This window comes from Salmo trutta, chromosome 35 (assembly GCF_901001165.1).
Source record: "Salmo trutta chromosome 35, fSalTru1.1, whole genome shotgun sequence".
In the NCBI taxonomy this organism is placed as follows: Eukaryota; Metazoa; Chordata; class Actinopteri; order Salmoniformes; family Salmonidae; genus Salmo; species Salmo trutta.
In genome coordinates this window covers 4,785,829-4,801,124 of record NC_042991.1, presented here as the reverse complement: position 1 = coordinate 4,801,124, position 15,296 = coordinate 4,785,829, and the positions used below count along the sequence as shown (strand labels likewise).

The 15,296-nt window shown below is 45.1% G+C and overlaps 1 protein-coding gene across 2 annotated transcripts; it reads right to left on the bottom strand.

The window, feature by feature from the left end:
• LOC115174474 (GDNF-inducible zinc finger protein 1) lies at window positions 1-5,633 on the bottom strand. 2 transcript variants are annotated; one of them, XM_029733023.1, is made up of 8 exons: window positions 5,451-5,633; window positions 4,109-4,917; window positions 3,717-3,991; window positions 3,315-3,498; window positions 2,808-3,072; window positions 2,491-2,658; window positions 2,121-2,278; window positions 1-1,992 (listed from the first exon to the last, which is right to left on the bottom strand). In XM_029733023.1, exons 2-8 carry the CDS (start codon window positions 4,898-4,900, stop codon window positions 1,213-1,215), a joined length of 2,622 nt encoding a protein of 873 aa, XP_029588883.1. In that variant the 5' UTR covers window positions 4,901-4,917; window positions 5,451-5,633; the 3' UTR covers window positions 1-1,212. The 2 variants fall into 2 exon arrangements, with proteins under 2 accessions (XP_029588883.1, XP_029588884.1); XM_029733024.1 differs by lacking the exon at window positions 5,451-5,633 and having other exon boundaries at window positions 4,109-5,444.
• Window positions 5,634-15,296: the final 9,663 nt, after the last annotated feature.

Sequence of the window (15,296 nt, the reverse complement as noted above, 5' to 3'; positions counted from 1 at the left end):
CACTTTTGACAATTTTAATACACTATAAGTGAATGTGTCCAAATACTTATGACTTCTTCAAATGGGGTGGACGAGACTCAGGTGGTGCCAGGGAAACAGCCTCTCCCTCAATGTCAGCAAAACCAAGGAGCTGATTATGGACTACAGGAAACAAGGGGAGGAGCACGCCACTATTGTCATCGACCGGGCTGCAGTGGAGAAGGGTAAAAAGCTTCCAAGTTCCTCAGCGTGCGCATCACAGAGAACCGGACATGACCCAATCACACCCCCGCCGTGGTTTAGCAGCAGCGTCTCTTCAACCTCAGGCGCCTGAAGAAATCCAGCATGGGCCCTAGGATCCTAAAGAAGTTGGAACAATCGAGAGCCTCTTGAACGGCTGCATCGCCGCCTGTTACGGCAACCGCACCGCCCTCAACCGGAAGGCCCAACCGAGGGTGGTGCGGACGGCCTAATGAATAACTGAGGGCGGGCTCCTTGCCCTCCAGGACATCTACACCAGCCGGTGTGTTAGGAAGGCCCGAAAGATCTTTAAGGACTCCAGTCACCCGAGTCCATGGACTGTTCACTGTTACCATCTGGCAAGTAGTATCTGAGTATTGGGTCTCGGACAAACAGACTCAGAGACAGCTTCTACCACCAGGCCACCAGACTGCTAAAAATCTAAACCTAGCGGACTCCCTGCACAGATCTGCACCTTAGAGACTATTTGCATTAGGCACCTTAGAAATGATTTGCACCGACAACACAAATATTCAACCCTTACACACAAACACCCATAAACACCAATAAACACACACACACAAGCACTGAGCTCACACACTCAATGCTGCTGTTCTAGATTCCACAACCTACTTTATATTTGAAAATAGTGTAAATCCAGTCCATTATTACTATGCATATTACCTCTGCTACTTGTTATTTTCTACTTGACTCGTCACTGCTATTGTTGATCGATGTACTGCATTGAGGGAGCTAGCGCAAACATTTCACTTGTATACCAGCTGTAAACTGTGTATGTGACAAATACATTTGATTTGATTTCGATACAGCGCTTTCATTTTGTAAACAGAAAAAAGGTAGTGTTCTGTTGTCGCCTCGTATGATACATTTGACCTCAAATCCAAAATGCTTGAGCATAGAGCCAAATTAAAGGAATTATCTTCAATGCCCGAATACATATGGAAGGGAATGTACATTGAAATACATGCCAACCTACACCACAGTGTCTTCAGTGGACACCTCCAGGTCTTCCACAGTACCAATGTCCTCTGGTACACTGTGTTGTTCCTCATTAGAGACAGCAGCGCTCTGTGTCTCAGTCTCCAGTTCTGATGTCTGCACTGTAACACACTCAGAGATAGGGGCACACTCTGAAACTGCCTCCTCAGGATCCGTAATGGCCGTCATATCTGAACCAGGCCCAGCCTCCAAATCTGGAGCCAAGATGGTCTGCGACACCGCAGCTTCCAGAACACACGAAGTCGAAAGAGTGGTCTCTGAAACTGGGGCAAATATGGCCCCTGAAACAGTGACTGGGACAGAGACAGACACAGTCTGGACAGGGAGGACACCAGAGGAGGACGAGGACATAGAGATGGAGGACATAGAGACAGGGATAGTAAAGGGGACAGAGACAGTGGATCCGTCCAGAGAGATGACGCTGGCCCCGGTGCCGTCTGTGGTGACCATGGGTAGCTGGGTCCCGGCCGGCATCTCTGTCTGGATGACCGTGAACCCACCCAGGGTGGTGTGGCTGACCAGGGCGATGGTCCCTGGGTCGCCCCAGCTGGCTGAGAGAGTGATGGGATCGCCAGGAACCAATATGGTCCCCTCCTGGAGCCTACCTCCAGCTCCACTATCCCCTTCCACCTCCCGAACCACCGTCTCGATTTTAACCTTTCTACCGAGGCTTCTGGGTTTCTTAGTCTTTTTCTCCATGTTGTCCTTGAGGACCACCAGGTAGTTCTTCCACGGAGTGTTTTGGTCGTGAGTCTGTGGAATAAAGTGCACAGCTTCAAATAACAGGCTTTTGCAGCACATATCAATGTCTCCAACGTGGAGCATCACACACATTTTAGTATTGAAACAAGTGTTGTTGTTGCAGTAGTGTAGTAACGCACCATTGTGTGTCTCCGCACAGTGGACTTGTCCGTGAAGGTACGGTTGCAGAGGCCACACATGTAGGGCTTCTCCCCTGTATGAATCCTCTGGTGCCTCTGGAGGGCATTCAGCTGGGTGAACTGCTTATCACAATCTGTACAGTGGTACGGACGCTCACCTGAGACAGAACACACGCAGGTCAGACAGGGGTTAAAGGTCAAGGGTCAGCAGAGGAAGACATTTTCAAGGGGTAATAATTCGCTATAAAATGGAAGATACCAAACTATTGAACGGTAGTAGCAATGCGTCTTGTGATTACTAACCGTAACATTCGATGCAGTCAGCATGAAAATAAAATGGCTACATTAGGTGTAATAACGCAGTGGTTACCTGTGTGTATCTTCATATGCTGGTGGAGGGAGTTTCTCTGGGCGAAGGCCCGACCACATTGTTCACACTTGTAAGGCCTGGAGCCTGTGTGGATTCTGGAGTGGTGTTTCAGGTATTCTTTAGAGGCAAAGCTTTTCCCACAGCTCTCACACATAAAAGGCTTCTCTCCTGGTAGGCCAAACAAAACAGATTGGTTTAGACTGGTTTGTGTAGATCTGAGAAACAGTGTAAAAATCCTGATTAAATCAGGAAAAGCCAAACCTAACAGCTTCAAAAAAAAATGTACAGTGTATGTGCGTAAGAAGTGAAAGTCTTACCTGTGTGGGCCCTTTTGTGATAGGACAACATGTGGTTCTGGGTGAACCTCGCATCACACTGGTCACAGGCAAAAGGCTTCTCTCCTGTGTGAGTCCTGCGGTGTGTCTTGAGGGCTGAGCTCTGGGAGAACTTGGCCTCACAGTCAGTGCAGGAGTAGGGCTTGTCTCCCGTGTGTGTTCTCTCATGTAGCGTCAACGCTGTCTTAGAGCTCAAAGCCTTGTTACACACAAGACAGGTGTGCCGCTCACCGCCTCCCTCGTGCACCTACACATAGAAAATAGTCAAGATTTATCGTCTCAATGAATGATTAGTCTTGCAGCAAATTGAAAAGGATAGACCATTTTCACATAGTGCCCTTCATTTGACCAGACCCACATGGGTTAGCCACCGACGGCTCTGGTCAAAAGTTGCGCCCCACATGGGGAACAGGGCGTCAATTCGAGAGAATCGTACATAAAAGTGTTACAAAAGCAGTCCCAAATCCTCCGACTCAGACCCATCCTAACCTGTCGTCGGTGGCGCGTCACGTCCTTCTTGCGTTTGAAGGTCTTGGTGCAGACGTCACAGGGGAACAGTCTCTCGTCACTGTGGACGTGTCTCTGGTGGATCTTCAGGTTGCAGCGGTTGGCGAAGGTCTGCTGGCAGGTGTCACAACGGTACGTCACCTCCCCTTGCATGCTGTGGCTCGTCCTGGTGGTCATGGTAACAATGTAGTTAAGAGAGGCCGTGATCAGAACAACAACGACAATAGTTGAGAATTCAGGCTTCCTGACCCCTTTACAAGTGCTCAAAGCACTTTACATTGTACAGTACAGTGTAGGTCTACATTTGTCTTCTCTCGTTTTCAAAGCCACCTATTCATGATCCAACGAGTGTCTAACTAATGTGGAATGTCCAACTCCACCTACTTGATGTGCTTCAGGTAGCTCTTCTCATAGTGGAAGGTCCGTTGACATTTGTCACACTTGTATTGAGTGTCAATGCGTCTGGATGATCTGTTGGTGGTACGCTCCTCTCCCTCCTCCTCACCCTCCTCTTCCTTGCTGGGCAAGAAGAGGGAGTCATCTGGACAATCCTCTGGTGCATCTCCCTCTTCCACCTCATCTTCATCATCGACGTCTGTTGACTCCAGTCCCGCCCCCTCTTTTTCAGGCAGCAGCTCTGGAAGGGCCTCTTCTGCCTCCTGTGTAATAACAACAATCGTCAAGATCAATTGAATTGATAGAGCACTTTTGTCTAGATGTTCTAAATGCTTTACACGCCTCATCCGCCAATCAAAGCATGTCAACGTAGCACCTACCTGTGTGTTGTCAGTGTTCTCCTCCTGACTGGTTGTCTGAGTGTTGTTGTCAGGCAGATCTTCCATCTGCGCCTTGGTCTGGTCCTTCATCTTCCTCACGTACTTCTTCTTAGGAATGTCAATGAAGACTCTGCGCCCTGCCAGCCTGTTACTCCTCCTCCCAGAGACCTCAGTGTCTTTATTCGCCTCTGACCTCTCCTCCTCGGCTGTGACCGTGACCTTTGCCCTTTTCTCCCCTCTCTCTGGTTTTGTTGGATGGGTCAGCCTCTTGGTGGGGGCTATTTTGGGAACTTTGTTGACTCCGACCCCCAGCGCCCCATCCTCCTCCCCTACATCATCCAAACCAGCTTCCATGTCTTGTGACATGGATGTTTCAACCCTGTGCAGACTCAAGCTGCCTTCATCGAGAACCGAGATGCAAGCCTGGACAAGGCTCTTACACTCCAACAGTGTCGCCACTTCATATATTACACCAATCTTGTCTTTAGCAAACTCTTTACCCACCTCCAGTTTGCCAGTGTATACATATTCCAAGAATCTGGTGAAATCAGTGGTTCGAACGTTCCCCAAGAATAGTTTCTTGGGTGGGTCCGGGGCCAGTAGGATGTTCTTGAAGTAGCCGCTGGAGGCAGCTAGGACCGCCTGGTGAGCCTCAAACTCTTCCAGCTCACCCTGGAAGTCCACCTGGACTGTGACATCACACAGGTGGCCATGCAGTCTGAGCTGGTGCAGAGACTGAAGCATGTCCTCATGGTGGAAGGCTGAGGAGAGCTGGACCACTTGGTCACTCATGGTTCATACTGTTGATACTGACAGACAAATGTTATAAAAACAGATCAATGGTAGCAAAGCAATCCATTCCTGGCTAAAGTTAACTTTTTTTTGTTGAGTGACCATGTGGACTTATAACGTTACAAGTAACGTTAGCTAGCTAGATATAGCTAGCTAGATATATTAACTTAGCTTGCTAGCTATATAACGTTATGGTTAAGGCCTGTGCTTGGGGCTAGCTTACCATAGCTAACGTTAGGTGGCTGGCTAGATGGAAAAAGCAGCTGGCTAGGCAAGCCCAAAAACGAGTTTGACTCAATCAACTGCTCATGTTTTGCCTGGCTAGCCGTCAAAACGGAGTAACGTTAGCACACAAGCGAGTTAGCATCAAGCTAACGTTAAGCTTATTAGACTGAGCCACGGCAATAAGCCAATCAGTCAAAGACAGAAAAACAATTGATGGTTGTTTTTCCACGAAACACTTTCTTTTGCAGTGTTTCAGTTATGATCAGCAAGCAACAGCGGAATATGTGCAATGAACGTGTACGCATCACAACCAACTCTTTCTTACCGTAAGCTCGGTAAAATGGCAGCCCTTCACAAATACAGCACAACGAAAGTATTTCCTGTAAAATCTGCACCCGAAATCGAGAGATCCGTTTTCACTTCGGCCATGTTGGATAGATTCGGTCCGCTTCAGAGGATTTGGGATACGTTCTTAGTACCTGTTTCAAATGTTCACAAGTAACGTTAGAACAAAGCGACTCTGGATCAGTTCTTAGGATCATTGAACATTTTTATCGAAATAGCTAGACATCAAAATGAAATAAATCATTATTAGGCTATTCAGCTCATGGTATCGCGATACCTTTGCAAATGCAAAACAATGTATTTGTCATTATGTAGAAGAAGAAAATAACATTTTCAGAACCATATCAATTGCGTTGCCATTTTTTAATTCATAGATAATAGATTATAATGCATTTTGTAAATCACAGTGTCCGCATGGTGGTGCCATTTCATTGTATTTCAATATTGTGCGATCAGAAGCCCCAGTCTTGCCTCTGCAGAGAATAGATAAGTGCAAACTGTACTTATGGTCTTTAGTCTGGGTCTTGATTATTTCAGGGGTGTAAGTGCTGGGCTGAAACAAAAGCCCGCCCAGTAATTGGATCCCTGGTATTTGCATTTCTGAACTTCTTGTCAAATTTAGACATTTTGACTGAGGGGAGCAATAAAACAGAAGCCTTCAGAGTTGATTCCACTTGAACTCCATCCAACACACAAATCAGCGCCACGTTTTCCAGACTGTAGACCGTTATTCAAAGGCTGTACGCTAAGATACTTTAGGAGGAATCACTGGGGGACTGTGCAGCTGCCAGTGGAGTTTTATTGTCAGAGGAAATCCATATACCTTACATTTCCCTTAATGACTTCTGCAAGCGTTCAGCCTCTTCCGGTAGTGGTGAGTCACCCTGCTAGTGCTCTAGTGAGGACAGGAGGCTGTGGTTTTCAGCTCTGGCCTGGAGACTAGCTACCACGTCTTTCTGTCTATCGCTCCTCAACGCACAGTCGCACACACACACTCACACTCACTCAGACCCACACACACACACACTCAGATGCACACAAGCAAGAATGCACAAACACACTGACTGCATCTCAAATGATTCCCTATTCGTAGTGCTCTATTGTTTTCTAACCAGAGCCCCATGTGATGAAAATGCTTAGTAAAAGGTGATGAGCTCAGCAAACAATCTCCCCCACGTTGGGACATGTTTTCTCTGCCTCAGGGTGAGACTTCTTCACACAAGCAAAATACCACTGCTTACGTTGAACGGTACACAAACAACGGGACAAAACATTGACTGTGTGAGAGGAGAAAACACACCCCCACATCCTGGAAAAAATATTTTCTGATGGGGGTTTTAGAGGACATTCTCATAAACACTGATATTCAATGGCTAAAGGGGAATTCTGTCAGGGTTTGTCAGCTGGAGTCATGCAAACACTTTGATGTGGATTTGGATGTGGTGGGGAAGAGAGCGTGTCCTTGTAAGACCCCTCCATAGTTGCCTGTTAGCCTAGGAGTCATAATCTAAGCAGATGATGAACTGAAAGGCTGACTGTAACACCAGACCATTACACAGAGCTGTGGCTTACTGGTCTGGCTGCGCAAAAAATAACCTCTCTCTCTCTCTCTCTCTCTCTCTCTCTCTCTCTCTCTCTCATTTTCTGTTTCTCTCTCTCTTTCTCTCTCTCTCTCTCTCTCTTTCTCTCTCTTTCCATTCAACCACAGGGCTAATGCCAGACCGACCAGACTCTGTCCAACTCAGCATTCATTCTGTGGTGACTCTCAGTAAAAAGTGTACGCAGTAAAAAACATGTTTTATGAAATAGCATATTCATGAATGCTCTTGAATAGCCTGCAGTGATTCTGTGCAAATAGTCTTTCTGTGTAACTCTTCAAGTGCGGACATGGTGGACATATAAATGTTATATTCACTGTTGTTGTTCTTAATATAAGCCTCCCTGTCCTGTCCTTGGGATAGTCTGTCTTTGTTTACCTTGTGGAGATGTGGAGGAGGCTTATAGTTGTTTTTGTCAATGAATATGAATCTCCACCCATAATTACAGTATGTAAGCAATGGAAATAGAGCCAGGTGAGAAACTGACTCTAAACTGTGTTTATGTAGCTCTGTCAAGGCTAAGGTGCTAACTCCCCGATACGCCTTAACACTGCCAGGATACACACAGGCCATTCCAGGTCAGCCACGCACATACGCACATGCACAGACACACACATAAACACACATGTACACACATGTACACACACTCTTGCTATCTCAATAGTTCCCTTTCTACCTTCTTTCTTCAGTGGCTAGGTTCCAAACCACAGACAGGCTGTCCAGAATATAGCTGCATCGCACTAACCCTCTAAGTACTATCAGGACGTATAAACCCAATGAGTCAGAGGTTATACTGTAGAACGTGCCTTCTATTTGTCTTCTTCTCTTTTTGGTTATTGCAAGAAATACAAAGCAGTCAGGAGCAATTGACATACAGCATTAAATGAGAAAAAAACGTTTGAAAATATGTCTGTGGTATACTGCAAGTTCTATTTAGTTCAACCTCTGAGTGTAAATAAAGTTGTTTTGGAGAGTGACACAGGAGGGGGGTCATTACTAGAGTGACACAGGAGTGGGGACAGTAATAGAGTGGCACAGGAGTGGGGACATCAATAGATAGAAAAGACAAACAGTCAGGATTATGCAGACAGATCTAGCCTTTCATTCCCCTGAGTCAGAAATAGCTTTCATTTAATTGATGAAAAGATAGAACGGCATTCAGAGATTAAATTACTTTCAGAATGTCCTCTGAGTCACTGGCTCTTCAACAGTGCTCTCCTCCCCCCATCTCTCCTTGAGCTGTCCTTGTGTGGCTCTATAGTGTAACTGTATACAGCCCTTAGCACATCAGGAGAGAAAGACACGCCACACTCAAGGACAATCACCTGCGCTGTGTCTGTGCTGCTCAGAAATAGCACCTTTGTCAGTGCATGATGTACCGAACACCTTAACCATTGAGCGTGTGTGGGAGGTCGGAGGAGACATTGCATGGTCATGACGTGATGTTGTGATAGAAAAACATGGACAGAGTAATTGATGATGTGTGTATGTGGATTATGTCAACTCCTTCCTAGAAAAAGGAAAATGAAAAGTTAACCTCCAATGAAATGTGAAAATGAATGAAATACTATCCAATTATTTTAGTTCTACCCAGGCGTCTAAAGGTAGGGGCGAGGGATCCATTTGAAAATTGGCATCTGGGTACATCGTGTTCCTTTTTGTTATGAAGTCCTTCAGCAGATGTTGACAAATAGCAAGTGTTTCCTGGTTTGATGTGAGTATAAACACAGCAGCAGGTGGTGTCACCTCCTTACACTTCCCCAGCATGCAGTTCTACAATCTGAGTGGGACACAACCATCAGCACATTCCTAGAGAGTTAAAACTTCATGAGTACCTCTCCCTCCGTTCTTCCCTCTTCCATCCTTCCTGCCTGCCTTCCTTCCTCCCGACCTCACATTCTCTCCCTCTCTTCTGTAGATCGCATAACTCGTCTGTCTCCTGGCCTCCTCCACTTGGGCCTCTGTGATCACACACACAACCTTCCCCACTGTGGGGTGTGAGGCTTCCTCCTGGCGTTGGTTTCATGGGGCAGCAGGAATTTCATGGCTGGTTAGAGACCAGAGTTCTGGAAGCTGGCCAGCTGCTCTACGCAGACTCAACCTCTCTCTCTCTCTCTCTCTCTCTCTCTCTCTCTCTCTCTCTCTCTCTCTCTCTCTCTCTCTTTTTGTCCACTGGAAGTAGGGGTGCTGAGGGTGCTGCAGCACCCCCAGAAAAATCTGAATTGAAAAAATATATATAGCTACATTTTATTTTTTCACAAAAGTAGTACAGTGAACCTTTACTAGTCCTGTATTAGCGGACCGATATAGCCGTCTGTAGTGCGGGCAATTTTTGTTTCCCCCCCACTCCCAAACATCTCTACTACTCTCTATTTCCCTCTAGACTCACCCTCCTCCCTCTTTCTTTTCCTCTCTCTCTCGCTCTCTCTCTCTCTCTCTCTCTCTCCTAACTTCTCCACATCAGCCCCAGAGTTATCCTCTTTCTTACCCCATTCTTTTCCTCCCTCTTCCCGCTCTCCTTCCCTGCACCCAAAGTCTGAAATATCTTGTGGTTTAGGTTTGATCCCTCCGGATATGCCTTCACACACACACACACACACACACACACACACACACACACACACACACACACACACACACACACACACACACACACACACACACACACACACACACACACACACACATATATATGTATATACACACACACACTTGTAAAACCATCCTTTCTCTCCAAAGGTTCCCAGTATCACCAGGGCCCAATTTTTTACTTGAATTTGGAATCGAATCTTGAGTTTCATAACTCCTGTGTGGCAGATTCACACAGAGGGGTGTTGCGGGCTCTGGTTAACCCCGCTGTTCGGTTCACCCATCCTAGAGTTGCATAACGTGGCAACAGTCCAACTCTTGTATAACCAGCCGAGTGAATTAACAGTGGTTCTCTGGTCATCCTTTCATCCGTTCACTGGGTTATTGACAAAAAAGAAAAAGACTCGCCCTGAACAAAAATAATCCCAAATTGTCTTCTGGCAACACCAGACTGCACCGCTCCATTCTGCTTGTTGACACAACAGCTCAGATGGACCGGCTTTCAAATACACAACCGCTTCTCAAATAAACAGTCACGTTAGAGATAGAAAATGTGCAGCAATTGTTCCAACCAATTAATTCTGCATATTTCTTTCACCTATCCATAGCAATCGGATTTGGAAAGGTGAGTGAACAAGGCAGAGGAAACACAAACTACCTGTGTATAGCTACATTATAATGTATAGCATTCATTGCCTATAAGGGTCCTTGTTCCTGAGTTTTGCTAAGGGAATGAACGAAGCCATACCAACTGGGCACACACTGGTTGAATCAACATTGTTTCCAGATCATTTCAATGAAATTACGTTGAACCAATGTAGGGAAGGGGACCATGTTTTGGAATGAAACACAGCCCATGCAGGTATCTCCCTGTGTGTGAACAGAGGAAGCCAGTATTTACAGTTCCAGGTTTTTTAACCCTGAGGCAGCTTGAGGACAGAGTGCTGACCTACAGAACATTCCTTTCTACTCGGCTGATCACAGCTAAAACCTTCTAATACTGGAGAAACAAGACCATTTCCCCCCCTGGCGCCATCTTGGATGAGCTGTCCGATTAAACCTGTTATTCCTTGATTTACCTCATGATGGAAACCAAATATGGAGAGCGAGCGAGAGAGAAAGAAAGAAAGAAAATGTGTATATACTGGATGTATGCTAAAACACACCAGCAGGTAGGCTATTTGACTGACAGTAAAGAGGACAGTGACGAGACAGCCAGCTGAACCTTAATTCCATTTGATCCAGAGACACACTTACAGGAACACACTTATCAAATAGGATTCCACCTCTGTGACTAAGACATATCAAACCACATTTATACATGATTATATCCACAGACAAACATTACCGTCAGGACAGAGAGACGGTAATCTCATCAATCTGCAACCTGACATTTTATCTGGTGTAGTAAATGATCTGTCCAATTGTTTTTCTATTCAGTATGTGGACCACTCGTGTGGGCTGGAAGATTATGGATCACACAATCCACATCCAGTATAGAGAGGCACAATAGGCCTGTGTGTGTGTGTGTGTGTGTGTGTGTGTGTGTGTGTGTGTGTGTGTGTGTGTGTGTGTGTGTGTGTGTGTGTGTGTGTGTGTGTGTGTGTGTGTGTGTGTGTGTGTGTGTGTGTGTGTGTGTGTGTGTGTTTGTGCGTGCGTGGTGCGTGCGTGCGTGCGTGCGTGAACGGCAGTAATACCTGTGCTATTAGGATGGGTCACCCTGAGAATGTGGCATCGGTGTTAGACGGCAATCTTTTCCACATTAGCTTGCTGAGCCCCATATCATATCAGCTCTATAAAGCTGGCAGGCATGCTTTGCTGCAGTGCTCAAACCAACACAACCCAAATCCCATCTGCGCACACTAAGAGGAATGAGAGTCACGGTCACAGAGGTGTCAAACCTGCACAATACCACATATGGATATACATAGGCCAACTAAGTAGCTCCTCTATTCTACCACCTCTGTGAATAGTGAAACAGGCTCTAGTGATAAAATGTAGTGTATGCCAATATAACTGTGTTTAATAGGGGCAGGGGAGTATGCATAATCTCTCCTGGACAGACGCACGTAACATAAATGGTATCGTTGCATCTGTCAACAGACTGTGGGACGCGACGACTAACATGGAACTAACAAAGGACTTATGTTCCAGTGTGCAGATTTTTCCGTGCAGATTTTTCCGCTGATTATTTGGGCAAATCTCGATTCTGCAGGTGTTCGCATCTTTCAAATTTCGGAAGGGGAGGTGACTTTTGATCCATAGACTTGACAAAACTTTCAGAGAGAGGAGGGTGGAGCTACTGCCCTGCTTCCTTCCGCTCCTCACGCTAGCATCTTTTCTATCGCATCTCCATCAGAAATGAATCGAGCAGCTGACGTAATTACGCAATATTTTATTTCTGGGTTTCCGAGATTACACTACTCGTGAAGCTAGCAGAGGGAGTTCTGTATCCATGTGCAGACTTTTGCTGTGACTGTTGAGTAGTGTGTGTGTGTGTGTGTGTGTGTGTGTACCCTGTTAGAGATGGTGTAACCTACCGGTTTTCATTCATTAAGAAAAATCCCTATGTTCTCTATGGTTCCAGCCAGAGCCGAGTTGTCATGGTGACACTGCTGTATTGTCACAGTTGTTTTCAGTGGGATCACGCGTGCGTGCGTGCGTGCATGTATGTGTGTGTGTGTGTGTGTCTGTGTGTGTGTGTGTGTGTATTTGTCTGTCGGTCTCCTTTCAGCACAAAGACTCAGGTTACTGTGACATGCTATGCTGCGGGTTGACACACACGCTGTCTTGCCTACTATTTACTAAAATTACATACCCACTGGGCACACACTGGTTGAATCAACGTTGTTTCCACATCATTTCAATAAACGTTGTTTGCATGTCATTTCTACCAAAATGGAATAGACGTTTAATTGACGTTTGTGCCCAGTGGGTACTGTGTACTTATTGTACTACATACTATTTAGAACATACTTTTTTAGTAAAGCAACGAATATTGACACATGAGGCTCACCCATACTGAGAATGTATCATCTAATGAGAGATTGTGTTGTTTCCTGCCATATGTTTGCTACAGCCCATCTTCTTATCTGATTATCAGCTGATTATGGGTTTGAAAAGACCATTATTTTCCTCAACAGCATGCAGGTACTCATACTAGGGTCTTGATTCAATCAGATCGAACGTCTGCCAATGCAGATATCTGCGGATCTTTTGGCGGTGTTGGAGGTAGAACTATGGTATGTCACAAACCACTACCTTCCTTATTATCCCTACCGTATTAGTCCAAAACGCTGATAGAAAGTGTAGGCTAAGATGGCTCTTCATTCCTTAACCCAGCCCAGGACAGAGTCACCTGTATAATATTGTCTTTGACGTGTTTGAATCCATCTGCTCAAGGTTACCCACTCCTTATCTATTGAATATCTTTGCTGCTATAATAACCAACAGCATGGAAATAGATTCTGTTGCATTTGAATGTATAGCGTAGATGAAGGGAGCTTTATCTCTAGTCAGACTTTGGCTATCTGTAGGTCTCTGTCATCAGAGGTTATTTAATCGTCTCTCTTCTTCTCTTACAGATCTCTCTGACCCTTTAATACTTACTGTGTTTCCTGCTTATCACAAACACCAGATGTCCAGCAGTCTGTGTGTGTGTGTGTGTGTGTGTGTGTGTGTGTGTGTGTGTGTGTGTGTGTGTGTGTGTGTGTGTGTGTGTGTGTGTGTGTGTGTGTGCGCGCTTGCATGTGAGTAGCCTTATGGGGCTAAAGAAAAGCATCAAAAAAAGCATCAATTGGTCAAAACCAATATGGTTAGTATTCTGGTATCAACATCTGTATCTGCAAAGGTGCGACAACATCAAACTACTTTAAATTCAACCTATTTACACTATTTAACCAGGTTGGCCAATTAACAACAACTTCTGATTTAAAAGGATTTTGGTATGGTGGCAAGCAGAAACACAAATACATTGGTAACCAGGTTACAACGTCAGACAAGGGCAGACCAAGGGCTAAGAAACCTCACGGAGACCAGAGAATGACTGGACCAAATAAAGAATTGTGCTCAGCAACATTCCTGCCTCACTGTGTCCAATCACAAACTGGACCTTGAGGTTAAAAAAAGGTTGAGAAATCCTGAGGTGCACCATGTTTTGTCTTCTTGTGGTGCAGTGCAGTGACCACTTGCACCCGTCGGAAAAAATGATTATTTGGGGTTTGATTTAGAACCTTTTGGTTCTTTGGACGACATTAAAGAACCCTTTACTAAAGAAGGTTCTGGGTCGTTCCACCAATTTGGTGCCTACTGAGAAGTAACTTGGCAAAAAAAACACCCAATTTTAACATTCTGTCATAAAGAACACATGTTTAACTTCATAAAAATCAAGTTTTCTGATCTCAAGAGTTGAAATAATAAAATGACTATAGTAAGTGCCTATAAGTGCCAAATAAAGTAACAAACCATAAAAGGGTGGACAATTTATTCTTAAATCAGCCATGAATCCCCTTGTGACAGGGGGAATGGAAGCTTGTTGTGTGCAACAGAGAGTGACAATTGAATGCAAACCATTCTTGCCTGAGTGTATAGAACATTAGGAACACTTTCTTTCAAACATTTCATTTTACATTTTCCATACAGACAAAACCAACAATTATACAAAAAAAAGTTTGGACACACCTACTATTCAAGGGTTATTCTTTATTTTTTACAATTCATTTTCTTTACAATTTCCCATTGTAGAATAATAGTGAAGACATCAAAACTATGAAAGAACACCTATGGAATCATGTAGTGACCAAAAAAGTGTTAAACAAATTAAAATATATTTTATATTTGAGATTCTTCAAAGTAGCCACCCTTTGCCTAGATGACAGCTTTGCACACTCTTGGTATTCTCTCAAACAGCTTCATGAATGCTTTTCCAACAGTCTTGAAGGAGTTCCCACATATGCTGAGCACTTGTTGGCTGATTTTCCTTCACTCTGCGGTCCAACTCATCCCAAACCATCTCAACTGGGTTGAGGTCGGCTGATTGTGGAGGCCAGGTCATCTGATAAAGCATTCCATCACTCTCCTTCTTGGTCAAATAGCCCTTACACAGCCTGGAGGTGTGTTGGGTCATTGTTCTGTAGAAAAACAAATGATAGTCCCACTAAGAGCAAACCAGATAGGATGGCGTATCGCTGCAGAATGCTATGATAGCCATGCTGGTTAAGTGTGCCTTGATTTCTAAATCAATCACCACCAAGGCACCCCCACACCATCACACCTCCTCCTCCATGCTTCACGGTGGGAATCACACATGTGGAGATCATCCGTTCACCTACTCTGGGTCTCACAAAGACACAGTGGTTGGAAACAAAAATCTCAAATTTGGACTCATCAGACCAAAGGACAGATTTCCACCGGCCTAATGTCCATGGCTCGTGTTTCTTGGCCCAAAAAAGTATTTTCTTCTTATCCTTTAGTAGTGGTTTCTTTGCAGCAATTAAACCATGAAGGCCAGATTCACATCTCCTCTGAACAGTTGATGTTGAGTTGCGTCTGTTGAACTCTGTGAAGCATTTATTTGGGCTGCAATTTGGCTGGTAACACTAATTAGGTTACTCTGGGTCTACCTTTCCTGTGGCGGTCCT